Genomic DNA, 26387 nt, shown 5'->3' on the forward strand with positions numbered 1-26387 from the left:
ACCTTCATTTAATACTAATTGCATGCAGTCATCTGAAAAAATTGCAATTACCATCTCCATTGGACCACCTCTGGCTAAGCTGCCCAGAGAGGAGCTGAGCTCTAACCAGAATTAGTTCTGGTTGGAAGCAACTTCCTGCTCAGCAGAAAGAGCTGGCATGGTTAGATTATGACTCCAAAGAAACACCAATCTCCAAAGTGTAAAAAGGTGCCTAGGATGAATTTCTGACAGCACTCACCCCCATGTCAGCAGAAAGGTCTGTCCTACTGTGCAGGCTACTCCTCCAACCTGTCAGAGTGAGAGCAGCTGCCTTTGCAAGTGTGAACTTGTTATCTGTCAATCACCTACTGAGAGGGAACTTTTAAGAAGCTTGAATTTACCTGAAAACTCAAGTCCCTGCACAACACTCCAGGCCACAAGTACTGAGTTCCCAGGGAAAAATAACCCTAAGGCCATCCACCCCCTGAAGAACTTTTGTGCTCTTTAGCAGGGGGGTGGATTTGTCACTTGCGTCTGGATCACATCCTTCACAACACAACCCAGATCCTGCTGTGTCTGATGGATCCTTAACCTCCTGCAGCTGAGCAAGCCCAAGGGCCAGGTCAAAGTTTGAAGTGAGTATGAAAGTTACAGTGGTGTGTTACAAAAGAGACAATCAAAACTGACACAAAGCAATGTAACACACACGGAGAGCAGTGCTTGTTTCCACTTAGAGCAGGCAGCTTGACCCTCAGCAAGCTCAAGTTGTGAGTCAGGCTTATCTCTTAAAAAGGGACAGGATACCTGTAGACGTGCTCCTCTTCACTGGCACGGGGAGTAGGAGAGTTGAGCCCGTCTCTAGGAATGGAGGCACTGGAGCTTTTGGCACTAGAGCTGTATATAGGAGACTGGGACTGAGGCTGTGGAAACAAGATTTGCATTGGAAACAGAGATTACAAAACAAATATGTACACTACTGCATTGCAAACCCATGCATTGACAAGGCAGAACAAAATAAATGATCTGCTCTTTAGTCAAGCCAGTCTCTATCAGATGAGCTACACCAGGAACAGTTTTTCCCCTTACTTCAGACCTGCCTATGAGTCACAGCTTTGTGCTGGAAACCCCCAGTCTGCCCTCCACAGGCTCAAGACAGATGACTAACACTAATCTCATCACAGCACCATTTTGTCAGCACAGTGACGATGGCTTTCAAATTCTTTTCTGCCATTTGCTCCAACCAGTTAGTTCTAATAAAAACTCCCACCTCCCCCCATTTCCCTGCTCCACAGCCAAATTCATCGTCGTTTCTTCCTATTCCCTCCTCCTTACTGTGCTGAGAGATCTTGCCCTTACAAAACCAGCACCCTCCCACCCACACAGCCCCACTCACCTGCTGGTGGCCGTATCTGGGTGTGTTGGGCTGCCACTGCTCCGAGGGGTCGATCACGGTGCCATTCAGGGCGTCGTTGGAAGGTGGTGGGGGCACCGGGGGTGGCACAGCAATCTCCTGGTACGTGTGGTTTCCAGTTGGGTAGGAGTAAGGAGTTTCCTCCGTGAGAAACACTGGGCGTTTGGAGATATGCGAGGTGGTTGATTCCAGGTCTGCCAGCAAGGCGTCTGCAGGAAAGCAAAAAAACCCCAACAAAATGGTAAAAGCCTGGACTAGAGCTTTGTCTCTTTCTTCTCATTTAATGTATCTGTGTCAGAAGTTTTTTGGGAGGACTTTTCATCTTTGGTAATCTACCAAATGCCCTGAAAAACACTAGTGCTGCTCAGGAATGAACGAGTTAATCAAACTTGTACTACAAAGAGAACACCAAGATGTAGCAAAGCAGCCAGAAAAGCTGTGTCAGTCTCAGATTTTTGCCTTAACTGGAAAAACACCCAACAACAGGAACCCGTAGTCTTCTCTCATTGTACCCTGTAGAAGTGCAACCTAGGAAAGCCTGTCCAGACATCTACTCCACCAGGATATTGACACAGACTAATTACAGGCCCCACATCATCACAGAGTCATTTACTGTGGCCGCAGGCACTGCTTTCTGCAGGAAACAAGATCTCAGGAGGTGCTTTCTCCAGAGTCAAAGGTAGTGAAAGAAGCATGAAATGTTCAGATCAGTCCATCAGGGCAGCAGAAGGATGTATTTTGGTTGTCCTGACAGAAATCCCCCTCAGTACCTCATACAAACAGTTAACAAGTTTCCAGAGGCTGCCAGGTAAACGCCATTTCTTCTGGAAACAATTCTTAACTAGATGGGTGGAGATTGCTCACAAATTCCTCAAGAGAAGGAAAACCTCCACCAGCTACAAACACTGTCACTCATGCCAGGCAGAGGACCCACATGACACAGTTAGCACTTCTCAAAAATCCCACAGTCCCATCAGAGTTTAGGCATAAAATGGCATTCCCAGCCTTCTGGATTTCTCCCTGCAAATGTATTCTCTGCCCATTCCCAACCCTGCACTCTTCTGGGCTGACTCAAAGGCAAACTCTGACCTGCTGGACCTTCCAGCCCATGTGCCCACCCTGCAGAGCCATTGCAGTTCCTGCTGGGGAAACTCCAGTGAGCGCCTGCAGGTCTGTGCTGCACTCACTTTCCAAAGAAAGCCTCCCTGGCCACGTGCCCAGCTTTCCACTGGGGCAGCAGCACAGTGCACACCTCTGCAAGGCTGTTAGAGAGGAGTTCACTGGAGACATCAGCACTCTCCATGTTCACGGGACACACCCGGCAGGTCCCTTTGGAGATGTGGAATTCAGCCAGAAAACAGGAACACGCTTCAGGAGAATTGGGAGGGAACACTCTGTGAACCCCCCTAGATCTCCTTTCCCCTGCACAGACCCAGCTGTCCTCAGGGAGACTCAGCAGATCCCTTCTCCTGCACACAGCAGGTACCTGACACTCAGGTTTGGGGCACAGGGGCTCAGCCTGAGTGTGGCCACCCTGCAGTGTCCCCCACCAGGTCACAAGGAGCTGGTGGCACCAGAATAGCAACCAAGCAACTGCTCACACTAATGGCTGCCCACAGCTCCCCGGGCAGCACCTGCCAGCCCTGAGCCACTTCCTGAGCACAGCACTCCACAGCAGCCAATGCACTTAGCAAGCCTTCAGGAAAATGTATTGGAAGAGGACAGTATTATTGAATTACAAGATGAGGAAGGTGCCCCTTTTATATTCACTCTTTTCAAAAAATCAAAGCATCATAAAAGGAAAAATAAGCAGTCCTGCACTCAGAGAGCAGAATACAGCCATTAGCAAATTAAATGCTGTGTTAAATTATTTCTATACACCTTTCATTTAGTAATAAAGATGCTCCGAACCATTAAAGTCACAGGATCTATCTTCCTAAAGGGACCAAAATATCCCAGAAGCAGATTCTCTGAAGGGAGACAAGTATTCCACAGCTGGGGAAAAATGAACTGAATCTTCTTTTCAAGCAAAAGAACAGCTGGTGGACTGCAGAGTGAAAGGCACATACCTCCAGGGAACTGCCGATGAACTGCAATTCCTACAGTCAGGCAGGTCCTGTGACTGGAGCTTTCACGCACACCACCTCCCAGAGAAGTGCTTGCCTAGAAGGAGTGGTTTTTGCTTCTCCCCTCCAATGACAAAGGCAATTCAAACTCCACCAGGAAGTGAAAATCCCGTGAGGGTGTTGGGCTCCTCCGGCCCTGCAGAGGGGACGCAAACCATTTTTCCACCCTCCACCTCCAGCCCTCAGTGCAGGAGCGGCAGCTGTAACCATCTCAGCACAGACACTGCCCTGCTCGGCTCCTCTCTGTGCTGCTGACCCATGGGACAGACACCCACTGCCTTTTGCCGATGGCGCACAGTGAGCTCGGCTACACGCACTGATTTACTTTGACAGGTCTGCGGAAGCAGGGAGGTCTGGAATGCCAGGAGCACTGAGCCCCATGGCTGTGAAGGAGTTAAGGTTAATGATTAACCGCCCCCATGCCCTCCCCCTTCCTGACTTGAGCAAACAAGGCAAAGCCGAGGAACGGAAAGCGGAGGGAGGAGAAAAGGCCGGAGAGGAATTACTCGGTTACTCAAACTAAACTCCAACTTTACAACTGATATCGAAGCAGCTGCACGAAGGCAGCACCCCAGGCCGGCGGGACAGGAAAGGCGCTCACACACCGGTTTCCCGATGTGGAAGGACTCTCCCAGTGCTTGCTCGCCCCCAAATCCTGCAGTCCCCGATCCTCCCTTCCCTGCACCCCTGCTCCTCCAAGCTCACAGCCATGACAGAGGGAAGGTCTTCCCCATTCCGTCCCTCCCCGTCGCTGTTCCCGGATCCAATCTCATCAGCAACCACAGCTCCCTGAAACTCTGCCGAAATGGGAAATTGCACTCGTTTAAAGGGCCCGGCAGCAGCAGCAGAACGTCCCCGGCCAGGGCAGGGTGAGGGGGGCAGTGGCACCGTCCCACCCCACGGGAAGCGATTCCCCAGTGCACAGGCACGGGCTGCAGGTCCGTCCCCTGGAGGTCAACCCAAGGAGTTCCAGAGCGTCACTTGAGGCTATTATTCAAAGCCCAACCAAAAATTAACCAAAGGGATTAACATTTTGTTTTCCATTTAGCACTTTATCCCAAGAGGTCCCAAAGCACCGTGCATTCATTTAGGATTTGTACAACTACCACACGACAATATAAGAGATGAGGGGAAAGAATGGAGATTTATTAATAGAAAAAGATGCATCACTCTCTCTTTTGCAAAAGGGACCAGCATCTGTAACCTGATGAACTGTGACAGGGATGCTGTGCTTGTGCTGCACCTCTCGTCACACACTGAGTTCACAACACCGACTTCTCCTTAAATGGAATATTAAATGCTTAAACAGAAATATTAAAGTCTCGATCGATTTACTGGGTAATGAAGTGTTCCTGCCCAAGGTGACCCCTGAGGGACAGTGCTGCAGGACGCGTGAATCAGCCCGCAGGAAGCAGCTGACTGGGCCACCGCAAGGCAGTGACTCGGGCCAGTGCCCACCGGCACATCCATCAGAGGGCACCACCAACACCTCACAGGGACAGCGACGAAACCCACGGCAGTGCCCAGCCCGGCAGTGCCTCCACCTCACCTGTTCAAGAGCCGGGAGCCTGTCCCTGTTTCAGGCACACACAAACTCCCGGCGGTGCCACGTGTGCTGCACCTCCCCACGGAGAGGCGAATTTCACAGCAGCTACCGCCCAGAACTCCGGGACAGCCACACACCCTGACCTCACCACAGCCCCAAATACTCCCTGGAACACCACAGACACAGCTCTAGGAGGCAGAACCTCCCAAGGATGAAGACCATACATTTAGTTATCTCAAGAGAATAGATTTAACCATTTTGTAGCAGTAAAGTAAACCAGAGTTATAACGGACCTTCAAACCATTGCTCCTCCCCAGGATCACCCCTCTCCCCACTCTCACTACAAGCCACTAACACAACCCACAGACAAAATGTCAATTCAGAAACACGTGCATGGAGCAGAATCACTCCAGTTTCCAAAGACTCTGTAGGGGTCAGCTATCTATGGGCTGTGCATACAGAAATCTCTATTTTCCACTCCATTCACAGAGTGCTTCTCAGGAGGGTGCAAAAGGGACACCTGCTGGAACACCACCTACCTGGACACTCCTGCTTATCATGGCTACTCTGGAGCAGTTACACAGCCAAGAAAGTCCTAAATCCCTGTGCACTGCAGCACAGAGCACCTCAGCATAAGCACAGCTGGTCCTCCACAGGCTCAGGTAACCTGGACAACCCAAAAATTACACACTCGATTGAAATCACATTTAGTCCTGAGGGCTACTCAAACCACATCCTCCCCAGTATGGCAGGACATTACTGTTTGCATTCAGGTGGGCTTTCTACAAAGATTTTCCTGTGGAGGAGGGACAGTTAAAGAATGATGCCACATCAGGCACTAAAAAGCACTCCAAGACACCTGGAGGTCCAGGGACATTAGTTTGCTCCTCTCTCCCTTTCCTCATTTTTGCCAAAGATCATTATTAACTAAGAGATCCTTGGGATTCTGTTCCACAAATCCTCCACACCTCTCTGCACATCAGTTAGGTATGTACAAGCAGCCCTTTCATACCAACTGCTTTGCTTCAAGGTAATTCCCAGCAAAAACAAAGCTCTGCTGGTCATTTCAACAGCTCAGGACAAGAACTCTCACACTGATGTCCAATGCACCGAACCACTCACAAAACATCCCTTCTACCACCAAAGCAGCAAGGTAGAAGAGCAGGACAAGTCCTTAGGCTGAGCCCCATTTACCAGTTCAAGCTGCACTGAAGAGATCAAGCTCTGCAGTGCACATTCCTGTGCTATCTCCCCAGCCCACAGCTCGTGGGCCCAGAGGAGCTCCGGCATTCCAGGGGCTCCAGGGCAGGCTCCTTCGCAGGGCTGCGTGTCAGCGCTCGCTGCCTGCAGATGCAGCATCCTGCAGCACAACGGCCTCTGAGCAGCCAGGGGCACATTCTTCAGCTTCCCACAGCCCAGCTCTGACTGACACAGAGCAGCAGCAGCACCAGCCCAGGGAGCACAGCCCTGCTCTGCACTCTGCAGCAGCAATCGGTAACACCGGGGCCCCTTTGTACTGATGCACACATCAACAACCCTTTCTAGAAATCTGAGCTGGACTCAGCCCCTTTAAATAGGTAAAGTGAAGTTACTAAAAAGAAAAATATATATTTTTATATATTTAGATGTGTCTTCCCATGCATATCAAAGCATACTTTGTGCACTTCCCCTTTCCTGTGCATTTCAAAAATGCTTTTGGATTAAGGTGACACAGTGAAGCAGAACACATCATGGATTAATTCTGAAAAAACCTACATGAAAAGGCATTGACAAATTCACATTTGCCAACTGACATCAAGCAGCTTTTCAATGCTAATTCTTCCTCAAGCAGTAAATAATTTTCCACTATTCATAAGCGGTTTAGAATTTATCTTTTCCTTTTTTTTTTTTTTTTAAGTGAGGCAATTTAGAGAAATATAAATTTGCTTTCCTCCGGAGAAAGGATTTCCATATGCAGTTCATCTCTCTCAACAACTGAGGATTATTAAGCCATGCTGACACAGCAAATCACAGCATTATCAAGACAGTGAGGAGATCAAAAGGATGGTGGTCAATTTTCTTCCACATCTCATCTACTGCTGGGAAGGAAATGGAAGCATAACTGAAGCAAGATACTTCAAATGCCTCAGATATCAGCCTTTCATTTTCAACAGCTGAAAGCCACATCTGCACATGTATCAAACCACACACTGCCTGTAGCTCTGCTTCTTGCATGAGACATCTGGAAAGTGAGTAGCACTGGAGACAGGATTCCTCACCCAGCCAGCACACAGCAAATGCATTCAGCCACAGAGTCCCATCTCCCCCAGCATCTCTGGTGCCACATGTCCCTGACAGCCAAGAGAGCACACTGGGAATCAGGATGAGATGTCAGAGCACAAACTACAGAATTTCCTCTGCTGCAGCTGCACAGAACAGGTATCTGCACCTCCCCTATTTCCCCCTGCCTCTATTTATCCAAATAGGTAGAAGTGCTGCAAGTTTTCCTGGTTTAGGCAGCAGAAGATTCCTAGAGGACTGGCAAATAGAAATAAAAATGAAGATATCCCTAAGGGCAGCTCTCAATGAGATGGACTTTATATGCTAATCATGTCTCTCTTGGCATCAGACAAACTGCAGACCTCTCACTGGCAGAATCACACACCATTCTCCCCAGCCCTTTTTTCTTAAACCTGCAAGATGCTGAATTCAAATCCTTGATTTTTGCTGTCCCCTGAGAGAGTGAGGGGAAAGGAATTGCATTTCCAGAACTGCAGTTTGAGCTTGCAGCCTCATCTGAGACACCTCTTTGCAAAACACCTGAATGCACACCTTAAAAATCTCATTAGGTTCAAATAAGTCTTCTCTCAGCACCTCCAGGAGTAAATGCAGCTCCAGCTCACATAGAGGGAGACAGCTCAAGGCAGTAACCCAATCCCTGGCATGACAGTTTTACCTTATGAGTAACTGCAGAGGAATGGGGAGCCTGGGTATATTTATCCTATTAAACAGCCTTTCAAAAGAAATATTTGCAGTGCTCTACAAGACCTGCATCAAGAACACTTGCTGGAGCCTTGCTTGGACTTCTCACTGCCCTGGAGTTTGACTGCAGGTGTGGGGAGCCCCAGACACTGATGGCAGGAATTCCCATTTTGATTTTTCTCAGCAAAATGGAAGAGCCTTATCAGAAATAGGAAAATCATGAACAGGTAAAGGCCCACATTGACTTCCAGGTAAAAGCAGGTTCCAATCAATGCTTTTAAATGCAAAAAGATCAGAGACTACAAAAGCAATAAAATACAAAGACTACATTCAAAACGAGACCTTAAAAACTCAAAGTGCAATTATATGCTCTTAAAATCCTCAAGTTTTCCAGCTCACTGTAAAATAGTTTGGCTTACTGTCTAAGACATTTTGAGATGACATCTAAAAGTTTTCCAAAATGTAATCAATATGTCAAGAAGGTGGTTAGAACACAGGACACATAAAAGTGCTCAGATTTCTTGTGAAGCAGGGGCAGATTGTTATTTAAGATACACAAAATTTCAAGCCACAAAAGGTAAGTCATTTTCTAGGCCTAACAACTGCTGGAGTATCAGTACAGAGCAGCCACTGGGATTTTTACTTCACATTGCCCAGGCCTGCTTAGAGAAAGTTCAGATTGCATGGTCAGTAAAATCCCTCAGCTCTCTCCTTAATGTACTAATGTTTAAAGCCTTGTGCTTTCTCACTATCGAGGTACTGCTGCAAGTCATATCTTGTGTCACTGCTTAACAAAACAAATGCCCAAACTAATATCAATATGTGGCATGGTAAATTACAGTAAAGACAATAGCCATTAAAATTTTGAAGCTTCTCTCCACTTTCAGACCAAAACCGCCCCTTAAAATTAGCAAAACTTTGCATTTGTAGCACTGATTCACAAACTTGTGTGGGTGCTCCCAAAAAGCAAAGGCAACCTCCCAGCTGCAGTTATGCCTGGCTAGCCCAGGCTGCAGAGACAAACTGAGCAAGGATTCACCCTGTGACAGCCAGAACTGCTGTTGGAATCAGGTGGTGGCAGCCACCCTGAATCCTTTCTGTGCCAGAACTGGAGCACTGACAGCCAAACCAGGGAGCCTTGCCCAGTACAGCAGCACATGCACCCAGCTCTGACCACTATCAGCAAATGTCTAAACAAAGACAAGACACTGCAGTGTGAGATGTGGTCTGCATGAGCAGCTGCAGCAAGGACTGTGGCTTCCTTTCCCAACCACTGAGACCCAAGCTGGAGAGTTTACTCCAGAGCTTGTGGCCAACTAAGTGGTCACAACCAACATGCACTACTACCACCCCAAGCCTGGGGTTGTAAAAGGGTGTGCAAATGCAGCCTGTGTGAAGCAATTTCAGGAACTGTTTGTCAGTAACTGCACTTTTGGGGATGAACTGCAAAGCCCTGGAGTGCTCTGGCTGTAGCTCCAGCAGAGCTGACACCATCACACACAGCCAGTGTAAGGGAAAGGCCCAGGGATCCTCCCTTCCCCAGCATGCAAACCCAGGCTGTTCCTGGAACTTGCCCTGCTGATCACCCCTTTCTAAACTAATTCAACTTACTAATCCAATAAAAGTTTGCTGAGGTGTTGGTTTCAGTTTTTTTAGATAAACTCATCAGGTTTCTTGGAAGCACAGCTCCAACCACCCTATGACTTAAGCAGCTTTTAGAAAATATATTAAAAAGACCAATGGCAGAATTGAGCTCTTGTTCAAGTAAATGAATAAAATTTCTGCTTTAAATGGAAATGTTCTACTTTCAAACCTTAGGCCAGAACACAAATTGTAAATCCAGCCCATCCTGCCATTAGTTGAAAGAAATCACCTACCCTCCCATCAGATTCCCATAATTCATCTGCAGCTCAGATGCAGACCAGAAAAAAAGGCAGCCTGAAAAGGTGCAGCCAGCAGCCAGCTCCAACTGAAACGCTCCTTGTTCTGGAGACATCCCTCACCATTACCTGCTGCTTCCACCCAAACCTACACTGACATTTGATTTTGGCTTTTCAGCCCCAGGATTGTGACATGGCTCAGTCCCTAGGGCCACACTTGCTATGCACCCACTGATGCCTCACTTGTGCTGCTGAGCTGAAGAGTGACAGACTTTTGACAGACTCCTGACCATAAAAGTGAGGATAAGCCAACTCTGTATGCTACAAAAACCCAACAGAAGCCACCACGTGAGCTCAGAGCTTCCACCAGATCCCTCAGATGGGCAGGAGGGTTATTTCTGTGTGGGTCTGCTGAAAAACCATTAAGGTCACCACTAGATCCTTCCTGCCCACACCATGTTCTTGGCACCCAGAGCTGCAGTGGTCTGTCTGTCTGTCTGCAGGGTGAGGCTGCTGGAGCACTGGGCAGCATCACGTGCAGTCAGCAGGCTCCTGTGTAGCCCAGCAGCTGCAGGGCTCTCAAGGGCACAAGGACACTGGAGGAGGACCAGCTGACCAGTTTGCAGCTTGACACCAGCAGTCCCTGGGAGTCCCAGCCCCATTCCTTGAGGAGCACCTCAGATCCACCTCTTGACATCTGGGATGCAACAGGCTGGGAAATCCTTTGGCTGCTGGCTCTGCTCACATCCCAAGCTGGCAGGGAGGTAACCTGATCTTAACTAGTTCCACAGGGCATGGGATCACCAACTCAGCATGCTGGCTGAGAGACACCACAAGTGCTTAAAGATTGAGTCAGCACAGTTTCCTGGATGAAACAGAACAAATTCACAGCACTCCCTGCCTACAGTCCAGGCTGTGTGAAGGAACCACAAATGATTTTCCCATAGGATCAGAATTTTTCCACTTAACTCTCTCAACACTAAACTAGACTCCAGCTTAAACTGAGTGAGAGAAATGAACCACCACCTACAAAAGAGAAACACATGGTTATTCTGCCTTTCTCCAGCTTCCTGATCAAAACCTCCATCCCCTTTCCACTGTCTCAGAACAGTTCATTAGATGGCTGAGATAATGGAAGTCCCACAAGATACATAACTGCTTTTGTGGTCAGAGATAAATATTCCTCAATATGTCACAAGTGTGCTGAGCATCCTCACACTGGAAGTGATTTGTATTCAAGTCCCTTCTCCTATCAGAAGGGAAAATGCTCCAGAGAAACAAAATATGTTTTGAATATGTTTTCTTGGTTTTTGGACAAAAAGCTGCTAAAAGCAAGTGTAGCCTTTTGAAGTTCTTCAAATTACCCTCAGCTGTCCACTCCACTGCCTTGCCTATCACATTCAAAAGCTGCCAACAGAAACACCAGGAAGAACAAACTCTTACTGGCACTGAAGATCGAAGGACAGCATGGAGGACAGCTACTTTCAGAGGCTGCTCCCTCCCAAGGGTGTGTCCTCCCATTTATTTCTCATTTCCAGAAGTGCTAGATCAGGGGGTGGGAAGGGAGGGAAGGGTTATTTCCTGCCACATACAGCATCTTCTTTTTTATAGCATGGTTTTCTCCACACCTGAAGTGGAAAGAGACATATTTACTTCCCTCTGTTATAGTGATGAGCAGCAAACAGCTCATGCCAATAAAAAACACCTTATGCTAAGACTGGCTGCCGAAAATTGAATTCATGTTCCATGTTCCTTACCAAACAAATAAATATTTTTAGTTTCACAGCTACCAAAGGCTCCTGAGAACACCAGATCCAGCTACACAAGCCTTGAATGCCTCCAGATTCATGGTTGTGTGAAGCCAAAACAGAAAATAATCCTTTGTGTGGTTCCTTTCTGCCTAGATTCACTGGGCTGGCAGAGTCCTGAATAACAGGAAACCATTTCCAAAACTGGATAAGCACAAAAAATTCTTCCACTGCTCCGTGAACAATCTTCAGGAGAATGAGGAAAAGTTTGTCAAGGGTTTGTACATCACAGCTGTGGCACATCCTGTGACACAGCGTGTGCAAAAGCTGATCTGACCTCAACGTTTGCACAATGCTGAAGAGCAAAGCTGGGCTCTGCTTCACTGGACAGAGAAGTTGGAGATTGCACAAGAGAAGGATCACAAGGTGATTTGTAAAATGTCACCAGCCTTCCCCAGTACTCCAGCTCCTGGCCTCCAGGGATTCAGACTGCTTGATTTCAGTACCACTGTCCTCAGATGATGTTCCCACCCACAAGTTACAGCCTTTATCACATGGAAGCTTTTCAGTCACAGCTGTGACAGTTCCACACCCTAAACCTAAATCTCCACATATTCCATTTTGTATTGATAGAACTGGCTATGGCCTGCAGCAATTGCAGGCAGTAAAGTCAGCAGCCACTGTACCTGAATCCCAACAAGGCTCACAAATCAGAATCCTCACCCTAACATTCACACTTCCTTGATAGCACAAAAGAAAGGTACCTTTCAGAAATGGAGAACTGAGATGCAGCCCTGAACAGCCCAACATAACATGGCAAGTCCATATTATATCAGAATACAAAAGCAAATCTGACTCTCAAGCCTGTACTAAAAATATTTAAGTTGGAATTTCTCAGCCTGAATCTGCAGTCTGCTGTGAGCTCCACCTGCCACCAAGTCTTTTGTCAGAATCCTCTCCTTTTGGAAGCAAACTGACTGGTGTTCAACAGGCAGTTATACCTAGCCCTGTAAAAGATCACAAGGAACAACTATCTGCACAAATTAGAGAGTCTCCATTTCTCTTCCTATGTGTCAGCTGTGAAATTGGAAACAGCTCTGGACTCCAAGGAGGGTAAGTACAGCCTCTGACAGTCTTCTCCTGGAGTGGCTCTTCTTATGCAAGATCTATTTCTGATCTCTGCCTGACAGCAAACACATCCTCAGGCATTTCCAGGAAGTCCCAGACAACGGCAGCAGCAAATGGCCAATCCTGACCCAACAGTCTCTGGGAGGGAGGTGAGTTGGCTCAGACTAAAGCCAGGGACATTGCTCTGGACAAACAGGAATGAAACGGCATCCTGGACAGTTTGGTGGGAGGAACAGACTGGAGGGAGTGTAAACATTTTACACAAACAACTAAGCAGTTAACACCTCACTACTGACCTGGGCTGGATTGCAGCCAATGTTCTAGATGGGAAAAAAAACTTAACAAACCCAAAACCACTAGTAACCAATACACTGTCTTTTTTAGTCCTTTATTTATCCTTATACATTCAAAATATTAAGTTAACCCTTCTTGTGCACGTTATAAGAATTTTCATATGCTGCTGGCTTCCCTCAAAGTTTCTACGAGTCCAACAGGATCTGCTCTCCTCTGCCAAAACAAAAAGTTACAAACACCAAACAAGCAGCCACTGAACTGACCCCTCAGGGAAAATTTCCAGGGCCAAGGGCTCTGGACAAAATACCAACTCCCTTGTATTCCTACAGGAAGAGGGGCTCAGCCAAGCCAGCTATCTGAGGAACCAGACCCTTCCTGCTACACCAGCCTGCAGCTTCTCCACAAGCACCAGGTCAAAACATAGCACTGCCATTCTACAAACATCTGACAAATCTGGCACAAAGGAGATCTCCACCAGAGAAAAGAGTCCAAGGATGGGAATAGAACCAGCAGGAAACAAGACACTGGATTTTAAACAACAGCTCTGGTAACAAGAGCTCAAGGCTTGAATGCAGAGGTGTGCAGCACCCAGCTACAACAAGCAGCCCTTTACATGCCCACCGAAAAGAGGGTAGACAAGGGCATTTTTAAGCCCTGTGTTGGTATTTGGTTGAAATTTGTACAACTGAAAGCTGTCATAAAAAGCACTGAGGTTACAACACATGCTGATCCAGGACTGGATCCCTCTTCCAAGCAGCAGCTTAGTGTGAAATCAACAGTGGCAAATCACAACATTGTGCACACACAGCAGTGGTCTCCAAATCTCAGGGCAGCAGCAATCCTGGTGTGCTTGTGCTCCAGAGCCCTCAGGTGGAAATGAGAAGGGCGTGGGTTTGACCTCTCAGGGGGACCCCTCACAACAGCTGTAAAGCACTTGTCAGCTTGGAGATCATAATTTGCTAAGTGCCGATTGTAACTCATCTAGGGAAGGAAAACATGTTACATCAGGGCTTACAGGAGCACAGGAGCTCCACTGGACAGTGAGCAGCCTGGAGTGAAGGATACAGTTTCATAAGATGCAGAAAGGCGAATTAACAGCTCACCACTGCCAAAAATGGAGAGGTTTTACTCCCTATTCCAGACATGTGCTGCTGCCACTTACTTGTGCAGGCTCTGGCTCTCACAAGACCCCTCTGTGAACCAGTCCAACAGGATATACACCCAGTGGGAAAAAGCTGACTGTCTTCTTTGGGGTCAGGGAAGAGAGGAGCACAGCAGTCAGCAGGAAGGGATATGTCAAACAGCACGTCAGACAACACAGAAGGAGAAAGGATAAGTAAAAGTAAAGCCCTCTCCCCCTTGAGCAGCAGCAGGACCACCACCTCAGGCACCCCAGCAGCACACAGGTACCACACAGCCAGGAACAGCACTGCTAAGGGTCCCTGTGATCCTCTCCATCTGCTTATGTAAAAATGGGCTTGGACACAGTCGCAGACAAAATACAGCCAGAGCTTGCACATTCCAAGTTAATTATGTGCCTTTTCAAAAGTAACAGAAACAGGAAAGCATGTGGGCCCTATTACCAATAAAGGGAAGAGTAGGATTTGCATGGTTATGCAATAATGGACATGGAACTTGAGGGGAAAAAAACAGCATCTTTTAAGCTGTGGAAATCCTATCCAAGCAGCATAAACAGATCTGAGTATAGACCCATCTAGGCAAAGTGCCCAGTTACAAAATTTGAGACACACATAAAGATGATGAAATAAAAGACTGAAATACTAGTGTAAATTCTGAATTCATTAAAATAATTCTGAATTCATTAAAAGCATTAGAAGAACCAATTCTGCCAATGAGATGTAGAGTGCCCTGGCTACCAGCAGAAGGAGGACTCCAGTAATAAAGAATAGGGACACTAAAGAGACTCTGTAATCATACCCATATTTAGTACAGTCTTATTGAGGCATTCCTATCCTGAAGGCTCTTAAATGGGATATCAGAATGCAGACTTGACAGATTTTAGACCTTGAAACACATATTTTTCATTAGCTTCAGCAACTTCCCATTCAGTAAGTAACAAGCATAGCTCCCAAAAGCATAAATGCAAAGAATATTCAACAAATGCAAATCTACCCTTAAAAAAGCACGGTATCTCAAGATTTAAAAGCCTGTGTCAATAAGGAGAGACAGAGTCCCAGCAAATCTCACCCAGATAAAAAGTTAGTATATTGAGATATAAATAAAGACTTGCTGGCTTGATCTGCCAACCACTCTGAAGTGGGTTGTTTCCCTTTTTTTAAAATGGGAACTTGTGTCAAATGTGGTTTAACTAGCTTGTTAAAAATCTAATTATTAAGGAAGTAGTCTCAAAATGGTGGATGTTTCTTTTAAAAAGTTTTCATTTCTGCAAAGGTTCTCTGCAGCAGGGTGGGAGCAGACTTGGAAGCAACACCAAAATCTCTGTAAGCCAAAAAGTGTAAGTCATCATCAAAAACTGACTTTACACAAAGCGCTGCCAAAAGCACAATGTAAACTCACAGAACAGGGCAGGAGGAAATGACAACAACATATTTCACATTTTTCAGTCCTGTAGATGTTGGTACTACTTATAACTATAATAGGTAGAAAGTTTTAAAATGAAGCTTTCAGTCTGATGAGCACACTGCACTGTAACTTAAAAATAACCCAAGTTATTGCAGATAGCGGGCAAGCAACAGCTCTGAAAGGCAACAAAGTACAAGGGGCCAAGAAGCACATGGTTAAAAATCTAGTTAAAGCAGCTTCTTTCCACTTTAAAAACAGCTTCTGGGAATGAAAGGAGGACAGTGTTTCAGAAATGAACGTGGGAACTGGTCTCCCAGTCCACTTTGGGAGATGTGGGTGGCAATTCGATGGAGACTGCTGATGGCTCTGGAGCTGCAGAGCTCTGACTTAGGGGTGGTTTTGGTTTTTTTTTAGCGTTGGCAGAAGAATGTGGCTCAAGAGTTTCACAATGTCATGACACTGGCCCACTGCAAGAAAGAAAATTGTTAAATCTAGATAGTAAACTAACATTTTTAGAACTGGAGTATATTGGAGCCAGTGGATGGAGAAGAGCTGGAGAATGTTTAAGGTTCTCTTATCTCCTCTTACATGAGAAGGTAGATGACCCATCATTGTACCTGTCATCTGGTATCAGGACACAAGTACCAGTCACAAGTCTCTTGCTTGTTTCAGCAGCAGCAAGAGAAATAGTGAGGATATTTTACCAAGAGCAGTATTAATAAAGCAATTAAATGCATGACAGCTTCTTCAACTCAGTGCCCTGAACACAAGTTGTTGTTGTTATTTGATAAAGAAAAATTTTATTCTATCAACCAAAGGTTGTTACTCACAAGAGAACTCTTGACTGCAGGAAAAAAAAAAACTGAGAAAAAAAATTCCTAAGATTAAAAAGAAAGTAGATTTTTGAGAGGTAGAGATGAGTAAGAGAGCCCGATCTCCAACACTGACCAAAAATGGAAATGGCAGCAATACTGAAATAGAAGCAGCATGAGAATAAACTTCCCTTTCAGAGGTACATGAAATAAATCCTTCTTCAAATTGCTTTCTAAAAAAGGGTTTTCAGCATGATCTCTGACTGTCCCTCCACCAATCCTATGATAAAAGTCACCAATCCTCTGAGATAACTGGAGAGACTGTTCTGCACAAGTCTAGAGAAGTCAAGACTCCCAGTGCCTACATATTTGCTTCGCTGAAAATTAAGTTGACTTCTTTGTCTCAGCTCATCATGTTCTTCCCTGCTATGCCCTGAACTAGGGCACAGAGGAAAAGAGATGAATTTTCTTATCCAGTACTTGGATGCACTCACATTTTATATGGATGTGTACTTACATCACATTCATCCCTTCACTGCTGGGTACTTTAACCTGCTCCATCTCAAACCACAGTGGCATCCCCAGCCCTCAGAGAAGCCCAGGGACCAGGCTCTGCCACTTACACACCCAATGTACCAAGGCAACGTCCCACACAAGCACAGCAGAGCAACTGCCCTTTCAGCAAGAACAATATTCCACTTCTATCTTCGTGACAAATCCAAGCCTAGAGTGTTTAAAGCGGCTGGAAAATAGAGCAACTCCAACTCCTTTCCCCCCTCCAAGATAGAAAACAGAAAAAAAAACAAAAAAAAAGCTGTTTCTGCCAAGCAAGTACTGAATACACTGCATTCCATTTCATTAAAACAATTATTCAAAAGCCAGCCAAGAATTACATAAAGCTTCCTCCCTGCACCACCCCCAGCCCCTTCCTTCAGCCCCTCCTCCCCAGCAAACAGCCTCCCAACCCTGCAAGGACAAGACCAAGCACAGGACACTGCTCCAAACACCTCACAGCCCCATTGGCTCTCCCACCCCACACACAGCATTTTCCAGAGCCAAGCAACAGAGTCAGGGGGCTCCAGCAGATCCAGCCAGCCCAGAAGCTCTCAGTCTCACATCACCACAGCCACACCACGGTGATCTGTTTCAAGCAGATTTCTCCTTCGCATTTGATGGGAAAGTAGCATCCAACAAATGAAGCCCTTAACTAACCCTACTAGAAAAATGAATGATAACCTAACAGATTTTCTCTCAAACTCACAGCAAGGCTTTTAAGCATGACCCCAAGACAGAAGGTGCTGGAGGCACTGGATTTAAGCAGTTAAGAAGTACAGGAGCAGCATGCCAGAGCAGCTGTGAGACACTGCCCGAGCAAACTGCTCAGAACAGCCAAGCAGCGAATCTCAGATTAAGCACAAGCAGGATAGATTGAAAACCACAAGCTTAGGGTTATAAGAACCTGACTGACAAATTCATCTCAAACTCCACACAGCCACTGCCCAGCTCTCAGCCTGACTGACAGTGCTGAGCTCCTCATCTTTCACAGGAGAAATAAAAGGCAGCTTCTTCAGACCAGTGCAGCTCACCCACTCACAACACTGAGTTGGCCACTGATAAGAGATTTCATGACGTGGATGAAATGGCATTTCATTCCCTCCCCCAGTGCTCCAGCTCTCTGCAGGGATCCTGTCTAACTGCTGGAGCTGCTCACAGCCAGGCAGAATAGTTCCAGCTGTGTGTCACACTGCCTGACCAGGCCTACACAGCCCAGAAAAAGTCTCCCATATAAAACCATAATGAACAGGAGCTTCAAACCAGAAACACTACTCTAGGCACCTTCCTCTGGGGGATCACCTCTGCCCAAAAGGCAGCAAAAAAACCAAAACAAACCAACCCAAACCTAGCAATGGATGCAACTAATGGTAAAACAAGATGAGCAACAGAGACCAGCCAAGCCATCATCTTATTCCAGTTCATGGGGCACCAGTAGCCTCAAGTGACATGCAGTTAGCCCTAGGCGTTTATGTCTGACCCAGCTGAAATTAGTGGCTTCAACCCAAAAGAAACCTTTTCACAGAGAAGCCCTGAACTGGTTTAGGACCATGAAAGAGGAAAAAACAAGGGAGTACTAAGCCCCTAATCCACGGCAAATTATTTACAGCCCTCTTGCCCATGACCTTTTTCTACCTCTGGCTTCTTTCACCATCTCCTGCTCTTATTAAAACTCATCCTAACCACAGTCCCTGAACAACCACAAACTTCCCCATGGCACAAAGTGAAATTCTCTGTTCACCTTCCTCTTCAGCAATGGAAATAAAGCAAGATCCTGTGAGGCATCTAGACAGACACAGGATTAATTCTGTCTGCCAGCTCAGTTCTGTGACAAAAACACGGGACTGGTTTATTCCTGGAGCCCCCATACAGTCTGATTTATAGCTGAGCCATTTAAAGCACAATTCCCCATGCAGAGTGTCATTCAGAAGGTTTATTCCCTGGAGTGCCATTTACTTTTTTTTTATGTTCTTCAAATGATTTGCAAAATGTTAGAGGTTTAAACACATGCAATAAACAGCAAAAAACCACAAGAAATCAAGCTACACTCCACTGCACGCTGCCAGCCAGGCACTCAGTACCTCACCCAGCAGAGCCATCTCTGCAGATGTGCACAGTGAGAACACTGTGAGAAGTGGCATGACAAGCTGCACTGGACAACTTCAGACTATCTCAGCATCATTTAAATAACTTGAACTGAAATTGTCCACAGTGCAGAGACAGTCCAGCACAGGGAAAAAGGAGCCAAGCTCTAACAATGCAGGCTGCCTCCCCCTGTGGCCTGCCATAAGTTCTCTTGGCTCCTCAGTTTACAGTTGTCTCAAACTGCTTAGATAAATTTCCCATGTAAATTCAGAATAGTTACTGTCTGCTAAAAGAAAAAGCTGCATTTGTGTGAGCAGAAAAAGTTTACCAGACTCCTAAACAGCACAAACACATAACCTCAGGGACTCAGTTCCTGTAACTGAAACACCAACACCAAACTTGTTCCACAGCACTCCAGTTCCCATTTCAACTTGTTTGTTTCATTGGGATTTAAAAACACCCATGCCCAGAAGAGAAAGCACGGATTTTAACACCTAGCTGGTTGCTGCTGCTCTGGGGCCATTTGCAAAGAGAACGAGCATGAATGGGAAAAACAGCTAAAACTGATACAAGGAAGTCATCCCCCACCTCCTATTTTTATGGTATATCTTTAGCACACAACATTCCTTGAATGACTTCATGACGCTCTGTGGTAAAGGGAAAGACGAGGGCAGAGCCACTGCGGGGAACTTGGAAAGGAAAGAAAATCTTTTCTCCCTACTCACAGCCTGTCATAATGGGGGGTGAAGAAAGGATGAGCAATCAGAAAGGCACAGAGGGAATGTTCAACAGGCCTGAGAACGGAATAAAAACTTGTAAATCTAATTTAAACTTGCCACTGTAAACTTTTCCAGCAATGGTGACCAGAAAAGCTTGAAAGAAGCTTTTCAGCTGGAAGCTATTTCAGAAACACAAAGATCTCAACCAACATAACCACACGTTGCAGGTAAGGAGTAATTACCCCTGTTTCACAGACAGAGAAACAACATGCCTTAAGTTAGGGTACATTTTTGAGGCTGTGGAGAAATGGTTACCTTATGCTATATTAAACATAACCCACAGCTGAAGGAGGTAGCCTCACTTCCCAGTCCACTGTGCATGGAAAAAAAACGACTTTGAGAAGAATCAGCTTGTGATGCAGTTAACTGTCCAACAGTTAATGTGGACACAAACAAAGGAGATGGCCACAGGGAACACCTCAGCAGCCAGCTTAAATCAGGTGAAACCAATTTGAGATCACAACTTATTCTCTAACCCATTCAACTTCAACCAAAGTGGAAAGTAATGGTGCCACTTCTTGCTTCTACTCTGCACTAGTGGATGTAGTAATCCTGCCACAGATGAGACAGTTCCCTACTTAACATTTTACAATGCAATATCCTAACAGTCATGATAACCGGTACTCCCAGGGTTTGTTACTAAACCTCAGTTAGTTAGGACAGGTCTGAAGTGAGCAAGGAACTCATTCCCTAATCACAGAGTGAGAAAGCTTCCCACAGACAATGTCTCACTTTCAGGCAGCTGGAACAGAAGAGCATCTTCATTAACAGCTTCCGCATCAGACAAAAAGGGACACACAGGATCAGTGCACAAAGAGGGAAGCACAGGCTGAGACCAGAGCAGGAAACTGGGACCAGAGTTCCTATTCACTCGCACTGATTTTCCACTAGCACTCACAACTGCATTCAGAATCTGCTCTGGCTGTCTCCAAAGCTGCATCAGATTCTGGGTATCACAACTAACACATTAGTTCTATTCAAACTAGATTTGTTTTGTGACCAGGGACAGCCTTTTTACCCCCTCTAATTTTAATATAAGGGTTTTTATCTGTCAGTCTGAGCAGCAGATCAGAAAACCAACTCTGATCTAAATAGAAATGCATTATTAGTCCTTGTTCTGCTGCCAGACTTTAAAATTTTAGCTGTCATTTCTACAGTTTCACAACTTGTTTCATATAACAGATAGACTTCAAAGGGCATGAGGTGAGGAAAAAGGGGTCCAGAAAAACTGAAGTATCGTGATCCCTAGGAAAGGAAGAAAAAGGAGAGGGAGAGGGAGAGAGAGAGAGAGAGAGAGAGAGAAAGAGGGAGAGAGATGAAGATGTATGAGAAGTTTCCCATTTGTTTCTCCAGTGGCAGAGATGGTGTCGGAGGATCAGTTTTAACCAGGAGGGCAGCTGAACACTTAGGATAAGTTGACCTCTCCCAGAGAGGGACAAAGGAGCTAAAGACAGCACAGGGTCCAGCCTTTCCGTGGAAATAGAGCAACAAGAAAAGAAGCCTCTCTCTGCATCGCACACTGCTTGAGGCAGAGGACTCCCTGTCTGAGCTGCTCAGGACAATGAAGTCCCTGTTTTACGAGGGGTCACAACAGCTAAGGAGCTGAAACAAGTCAGAACCCCATTGTGCAGAGCATTAGTTCTGTTTACAGCCTTCTCGCCCAGCAGCAGGAAGGACTCAGAAATCTGAGCCAGTAGAAAGCCAAGGCACCAAATTACTTTACCAGTGCTTCCCCCAATACCATTTCCTGGGCGTAGCTGACCTTAAGCAATTTCACAGCAAACTTTAGCCAAGTGACCCCAAAACCCACAGCATTTGACTCCCAGACGAAAGGAATTGAGTCAGAAACAGGCAAGCATCCCCCTCTGGAGAGGGACAGACAGCACCGCCCTGCAGAGCACAGCAATCTTCCAAATGTTAGGACAGATGACAGATGGAAACACATGCACCTCCCTCCACACTCCCATGAAAAATCAATGGCAAGATTGCTCTCTTTAAAGTCAATCTTGAGAGGATTAAGCACTGAAGAGAGGGTGGATTAGAGTTCCTAAAACAGAGGAAAACAACTAATAAAGCAAAATCTCTTGTGCCCTTGAACTATGAACCCAGAATTTTGAAGTCAAATTGCTAGAAAAACTTTATGCAAAAGAAAAATCCTTCTAGAAGTGAGAAAGCACACCTAAACAAAACAGCTCACAATGTAGTTGACGTGGACAGCCAAAACAGTGCCATAAACACGTCCCCATTAAACAGATATAACTTCTTTGTAAAACACCTTTTACAAGCTCTGGTGAATGCTGTTTTGTTTTTGGTTGCAAAATCCAGTTTAAAAATATCTGAAGCCTTTGAAAACAATTTTGTTTTTTAAACAGCAGTAGAGAAGTGAGAATTTCATCAAATGAAAGCTTCTAAAAGCCATTTCTGTCTGGAGTTACCAAAAGGTTTCCCAGTAGTATTTGCAAATAATCCTTTCAGAAAAAGGCTGTAAAAAACTTCTGGAGTCAAAATCAAAACAGTACTCTGACTAAAGCAAATGTAAAGTTTCTCTTCTCCTACTCCTCTCACCATAAATACATGACAAGTTCTACAAATTAGGTTTCTTCCTCTGCAACAAGCAGATCCTAACAGATCTGTTCCCTCATCCTACACAGACAAGGCAGCACCACAGTAACTCAACATCTAGTTCAGTGTCTCATATTGTCTGAAGTGAGAATGTGTGGATGGTCACTTGTGTGCTGGAAGCACAGGCTGTGCTTTGGCAATCCCCTGAAAGGGGCAAGAGCCCCAAATCTGGATTCTCACTCTTGAGGACAAAGCTGTGCTCTCTGTGCCAATTTACAGCACTGCAGGACGGCAAATTCATTCAGCAAACTTCCTGTCAAACTCCAAGCACATCCGCAAAGGCGCTTCCTCAGAGAGACTGCAGGGACACAATCTGGAGGGAGACAAGCCCAGCCAGCTGCTCTCCTCCCCCTTCCCACCACGGGCTGCTCCAGTTTCCATCCAGCCCCAGCACTGCGTGTCCTGGGCCACGGAGGCTCCCCCAGAACAACTGGGTGCACAGATCCAGCCTGCAGAAAGTTTCCTCTGTGAGCTTCTTCAACACTGGGGGAGGGGGGAAATGGGAATGAAGATTTTTTTTTCAACTCCAAACTAATCCTCAAAGCAAGACAAATCCATTCTCATACATTTCATAAACTCTCCAGTCCAAGAACCAAACTGAGATACTTCTGGACCTTCATTTTACAGTGGACATGTGCACACTGATCAAATCCTCCAACTCTAGGGAGAGGGAGGAGATTTTTGATAAAGGCAGGGAGTTAAGAACAGACACACCAATGGTCTCTGTGAGGGTTCACTCCTGCCCAGCAAGGCATTTCACTCACTGCTCATTTCTGCGCCACACAGATTGAGAAGCGAGGCATGGAAGTATCTGAGCTGATTTTACTTGACATCAACTCTGAACCTGCAAGTCCCAGCTCAATATCAAACTCCTTTTGGGCCAAAACTGCCCCTGGAAGCAGAGCAGCTTTGTCTACATGGCACTGTGCCTGAACCAACAAGTCCTGCCTAACCAGCTTGACTCTGGACAGGGCCAGTGCAGATGTCTGTATCCATGGCACAGTTAATCCACAACTCAGATAATCCACCCATAGATAATGAGGAAAGAAAAACAAACAACTCTCACTTGAGTTCGAAAGTCTGACTTATTTCAGGGGAGTTGTATCACCACAGCATAGTTCCATTATGTGTGCATCCCAAGGTGAATGGCTTTAGAGCAGTAAGTGAGCCATTTTGGGCTAACAATGATTCACAGAGGGAAAACAGCTGGTGTGCTTTTCCGTGGTGAATTCTGTACACTACAGAAAAGCTTACAGAGAGAAAGGGTCACACTTTGTTTTGTTCAGCTGCCTACAGTCAATTAGATCTTGTCCAGTCTGAAAGGCTGTACAAAAATTGAGACAGACGCAGTGTAATTAAGACTTGATGAAATCAAGTTGCTCAGACTAAAAGTTCTAACTTCTGGTTGTCCCAATACACTTCAGAGCTCAGAAAAACAAGCCAGGCACAACTTCAGATCTTTTTCACAATTTCTTTGCAGTTTACCTCTAATTCTCCTACAGAGCAAAGAAAAAATGTTAAGGGACTGCAGCAGCCTATTCCAACAAGTGGGAAGTCACAGTACCACTGTTCAGGAATGCAGCTCTTGCAGTGGGCACAGCGAGGCTCCCATGGTTTACTGAAGAGCATCCTGCTGAGACACTAAACTGGCCCTACACAGACCTGTATGCTCACCTTGAAGCGCTACTCAAGTCAATACACAGAATCCCGGGTGAATCCTGTTCTGACTAGCAATGCATTCCTGAACACGCTAGGAACTCGCACCACATCTCCAAGAGATAACCAGATTGAGGGATATGAGAAAAGGTAAACAGAGCTGTCTCCACTTAAAGGAACAATAACCATGAGAAGAAGCTGCAGTAGAAATTACTTCTGTTTCCACCAACAGCTACTTCACTAAAGCAGAGGGTTTCACTCCCCAAGGATGACTCCTCCATGGGCACACCTTTCACCAGAAAGCCACACAGCAGATGGACTCCTTGCCCTGTAAGTTTTATCATTAGCCCAATTCAAAGTCTGTTTTCTGAAGGTGTGACCATCAGCTTAATGTCAGCACCATAATGTGAGCTTCCAGGTCCAGAAATAAACCTGCAATTTTCTTGGACTATATGTCGACAGGACGTCTGGTTTCTATTAAAGGTAGGATGGAAGTAACGGATCACAGCCCCTCCCCAGTGTCTGATTTAATCAGTTTCATAAGCGGAACTCAGTCGTCCTAATGCCTCCCAGAGCACAAGGGATTTTGGCAGATCCACACCCTTTCCGGCTTGGTACCAAAGGAACTCAAATTCTCTAGATCTTTCCCTTGAGACCAGTTGCCTGACATTTCTCCATTACACGGTTTCGGGAAACCAAATAATGCAGCCCACCTGGGAGAGGCAGAGGGAGGACAAGGATGAGCTCCGAGCCCGGCTGGGCTCCGCTTATCCCCCCAGGGCTCCCCACTCCATACCCGCGCAAAGTTCAGATCTCGCCCAAGAACGGGCTGGAGAGGCTGCGGCGGGGCAGGGGAGGCGATGTTTGCTGAAACCCGAGTACGCTCCGCGCTGCTGCGGGCACAGGAGCGCAGGACGCCCTTCCCGGCCGGGACAGCCACCGCCTGCGGGCGGGCGGCGGCCCCGGGACAGCCCAGCCGCGGGGGCCCGGGCGGGGCGGGGAGCCGGGCTGGCCGGCGCGGTGCGCGGGGAGCGACACGTCCCCGGAGCGACAGGCGCGGCCCGAGCCCCGCGGCGCCGAGGGGCGCAGCGTGGCCGGGCGGGCCGCGGCCGCCCGGGGCGCGGCGGGGAGGCGGCCCCCGCTGCGGGGAACCCGCGCAGCTCGGAACTCACCCAAGTCGTCCATGGTGCCGCCGTGCCCGGTGCCGGTGCCGCCGCGCCCGGAGCCGCTCCCGCCCCGCCGGTGCCGCCGCCGCCCCAGCGCCCGCAACTTTCCCGGCCCGCCCCCGCGCGCGCCCGCCCGCCCGCCAGCGCGCCCCCGCCGCGCGCCCCGCGCCGCCCCCTGGCGGCCGCCGCGGGAACCGCCAGCCCGGGCCGGGCAGAGCAGCGGGGTCGGGGCCCCGGGCTGGGAAACGGCCCCGGGACTGCCGGGAGAGGCCGCAGCGCCCGGAGCCGCCACCCGCGGGGCGCGGACCCCGGGGCCAAGCCTGTCCTGCCGCACGGGAGCCGCCCCGCTCCTGCGGCCCCGCGCGCGTCCGGGACTGAGCGGGAACGCGACACGAGCCCCGCACTGTGCCCTGCAGGAGCCTTTCCCAGAGGAATTGTCCTCCCGGTACACTGATGCGGCCGCACCGGGATTATTGGGTGCTGCGGCTGTGCCCCGAAACCTTCAAACAAACATTTCAGAGCCTCAGCTGATTTACCCCATCCCAGGGAAGCTGGGCAGCAGAAACCTTTCCTGACCAATTTTCCATAAGCTGTGGCCACCATACAGGAAAGTCACCAGCTACTTCTCCTTTGCTGTGTTCAAGGACTATAACAGCCCACCTGGATTTCTCATGTGATGATCTTGAACCATCATTTCCCACATGCTTTTCCTTTCAAACCTCTATAGAACAACATTCCAAGGCAGCAAAGTCCTTGCTTTGTCTGAGCCACAGCACAGCCCAACCCTCATCAGAGCTACTGTTTCCCACTGTGCTCCAGCCAAGTTGACATGGCAGTAAAGGCAGTTGCTCAGCCCAAATGTTCACTTCTTAATCTGATGAGAGATACACCAAAAAATATCAGTGTGGGAACTGCCGAAGATCCAGGAAACATGACTCTTGTAGCTCTTTTCCTTACAAAATTACTACCAAGCCAGAGAATGTTCCCAGAACTGAACAGCACATGTCCTGTTGTTGAGCTGAGATTACGGAATTGTATTTCCATTAAACAGAGACCGTGAGGTCAGCTGTGAGCAATCTCCAGTGCTGTATTTTTTAC

General features: G+C 47.2%; 1 protein-coding gene across 2 annotated transcripts in view; it reads right to left on the reverse strand.

Moving 5' to 3' along the window:
* Positions 1–25395, reverse strand: part of PXN (paxillin) — a 44892-nt gene extending 19497 nt beyond the window's left edge. For both annotated transcript variants that reach the window (XM_054645776.2, XM_077187797.1), the window contains exons 1-3: positions 25296–25395; positions 1373–1599; positions 784–899 (exon numbers count right to left, since the gene is read on the reverse strand). In XM_054645776.2, the coding sequence (XP_054501751.2) occupies positions 784–899; positions 1373–1599; positions 25296–25308 (356 nt within the window). In that variant the 5' untranslated portion in view covers positions 25309–25395. The remainder of the gene's footprint in view (positions 1–783; positions 900–1372; positions 1600–25295) is intronic.
* Positions 25396–26387: the final 992 nt, after the last annotated feature.

This window comes from Agelaius phoeniceus, chromosome 18, assembly GCF_051311805.1.
Source record: "Agelaius phoeniceus isolate bAgePho1 chromosome 18, bAgePho1.hap1, whole genome shotgun sequence".
NCBI lineage: Eukaryota > Metazoa > Chordata > Aves > Passeriformes > Icteridae > Agelaius > Agelaius phoeniceus.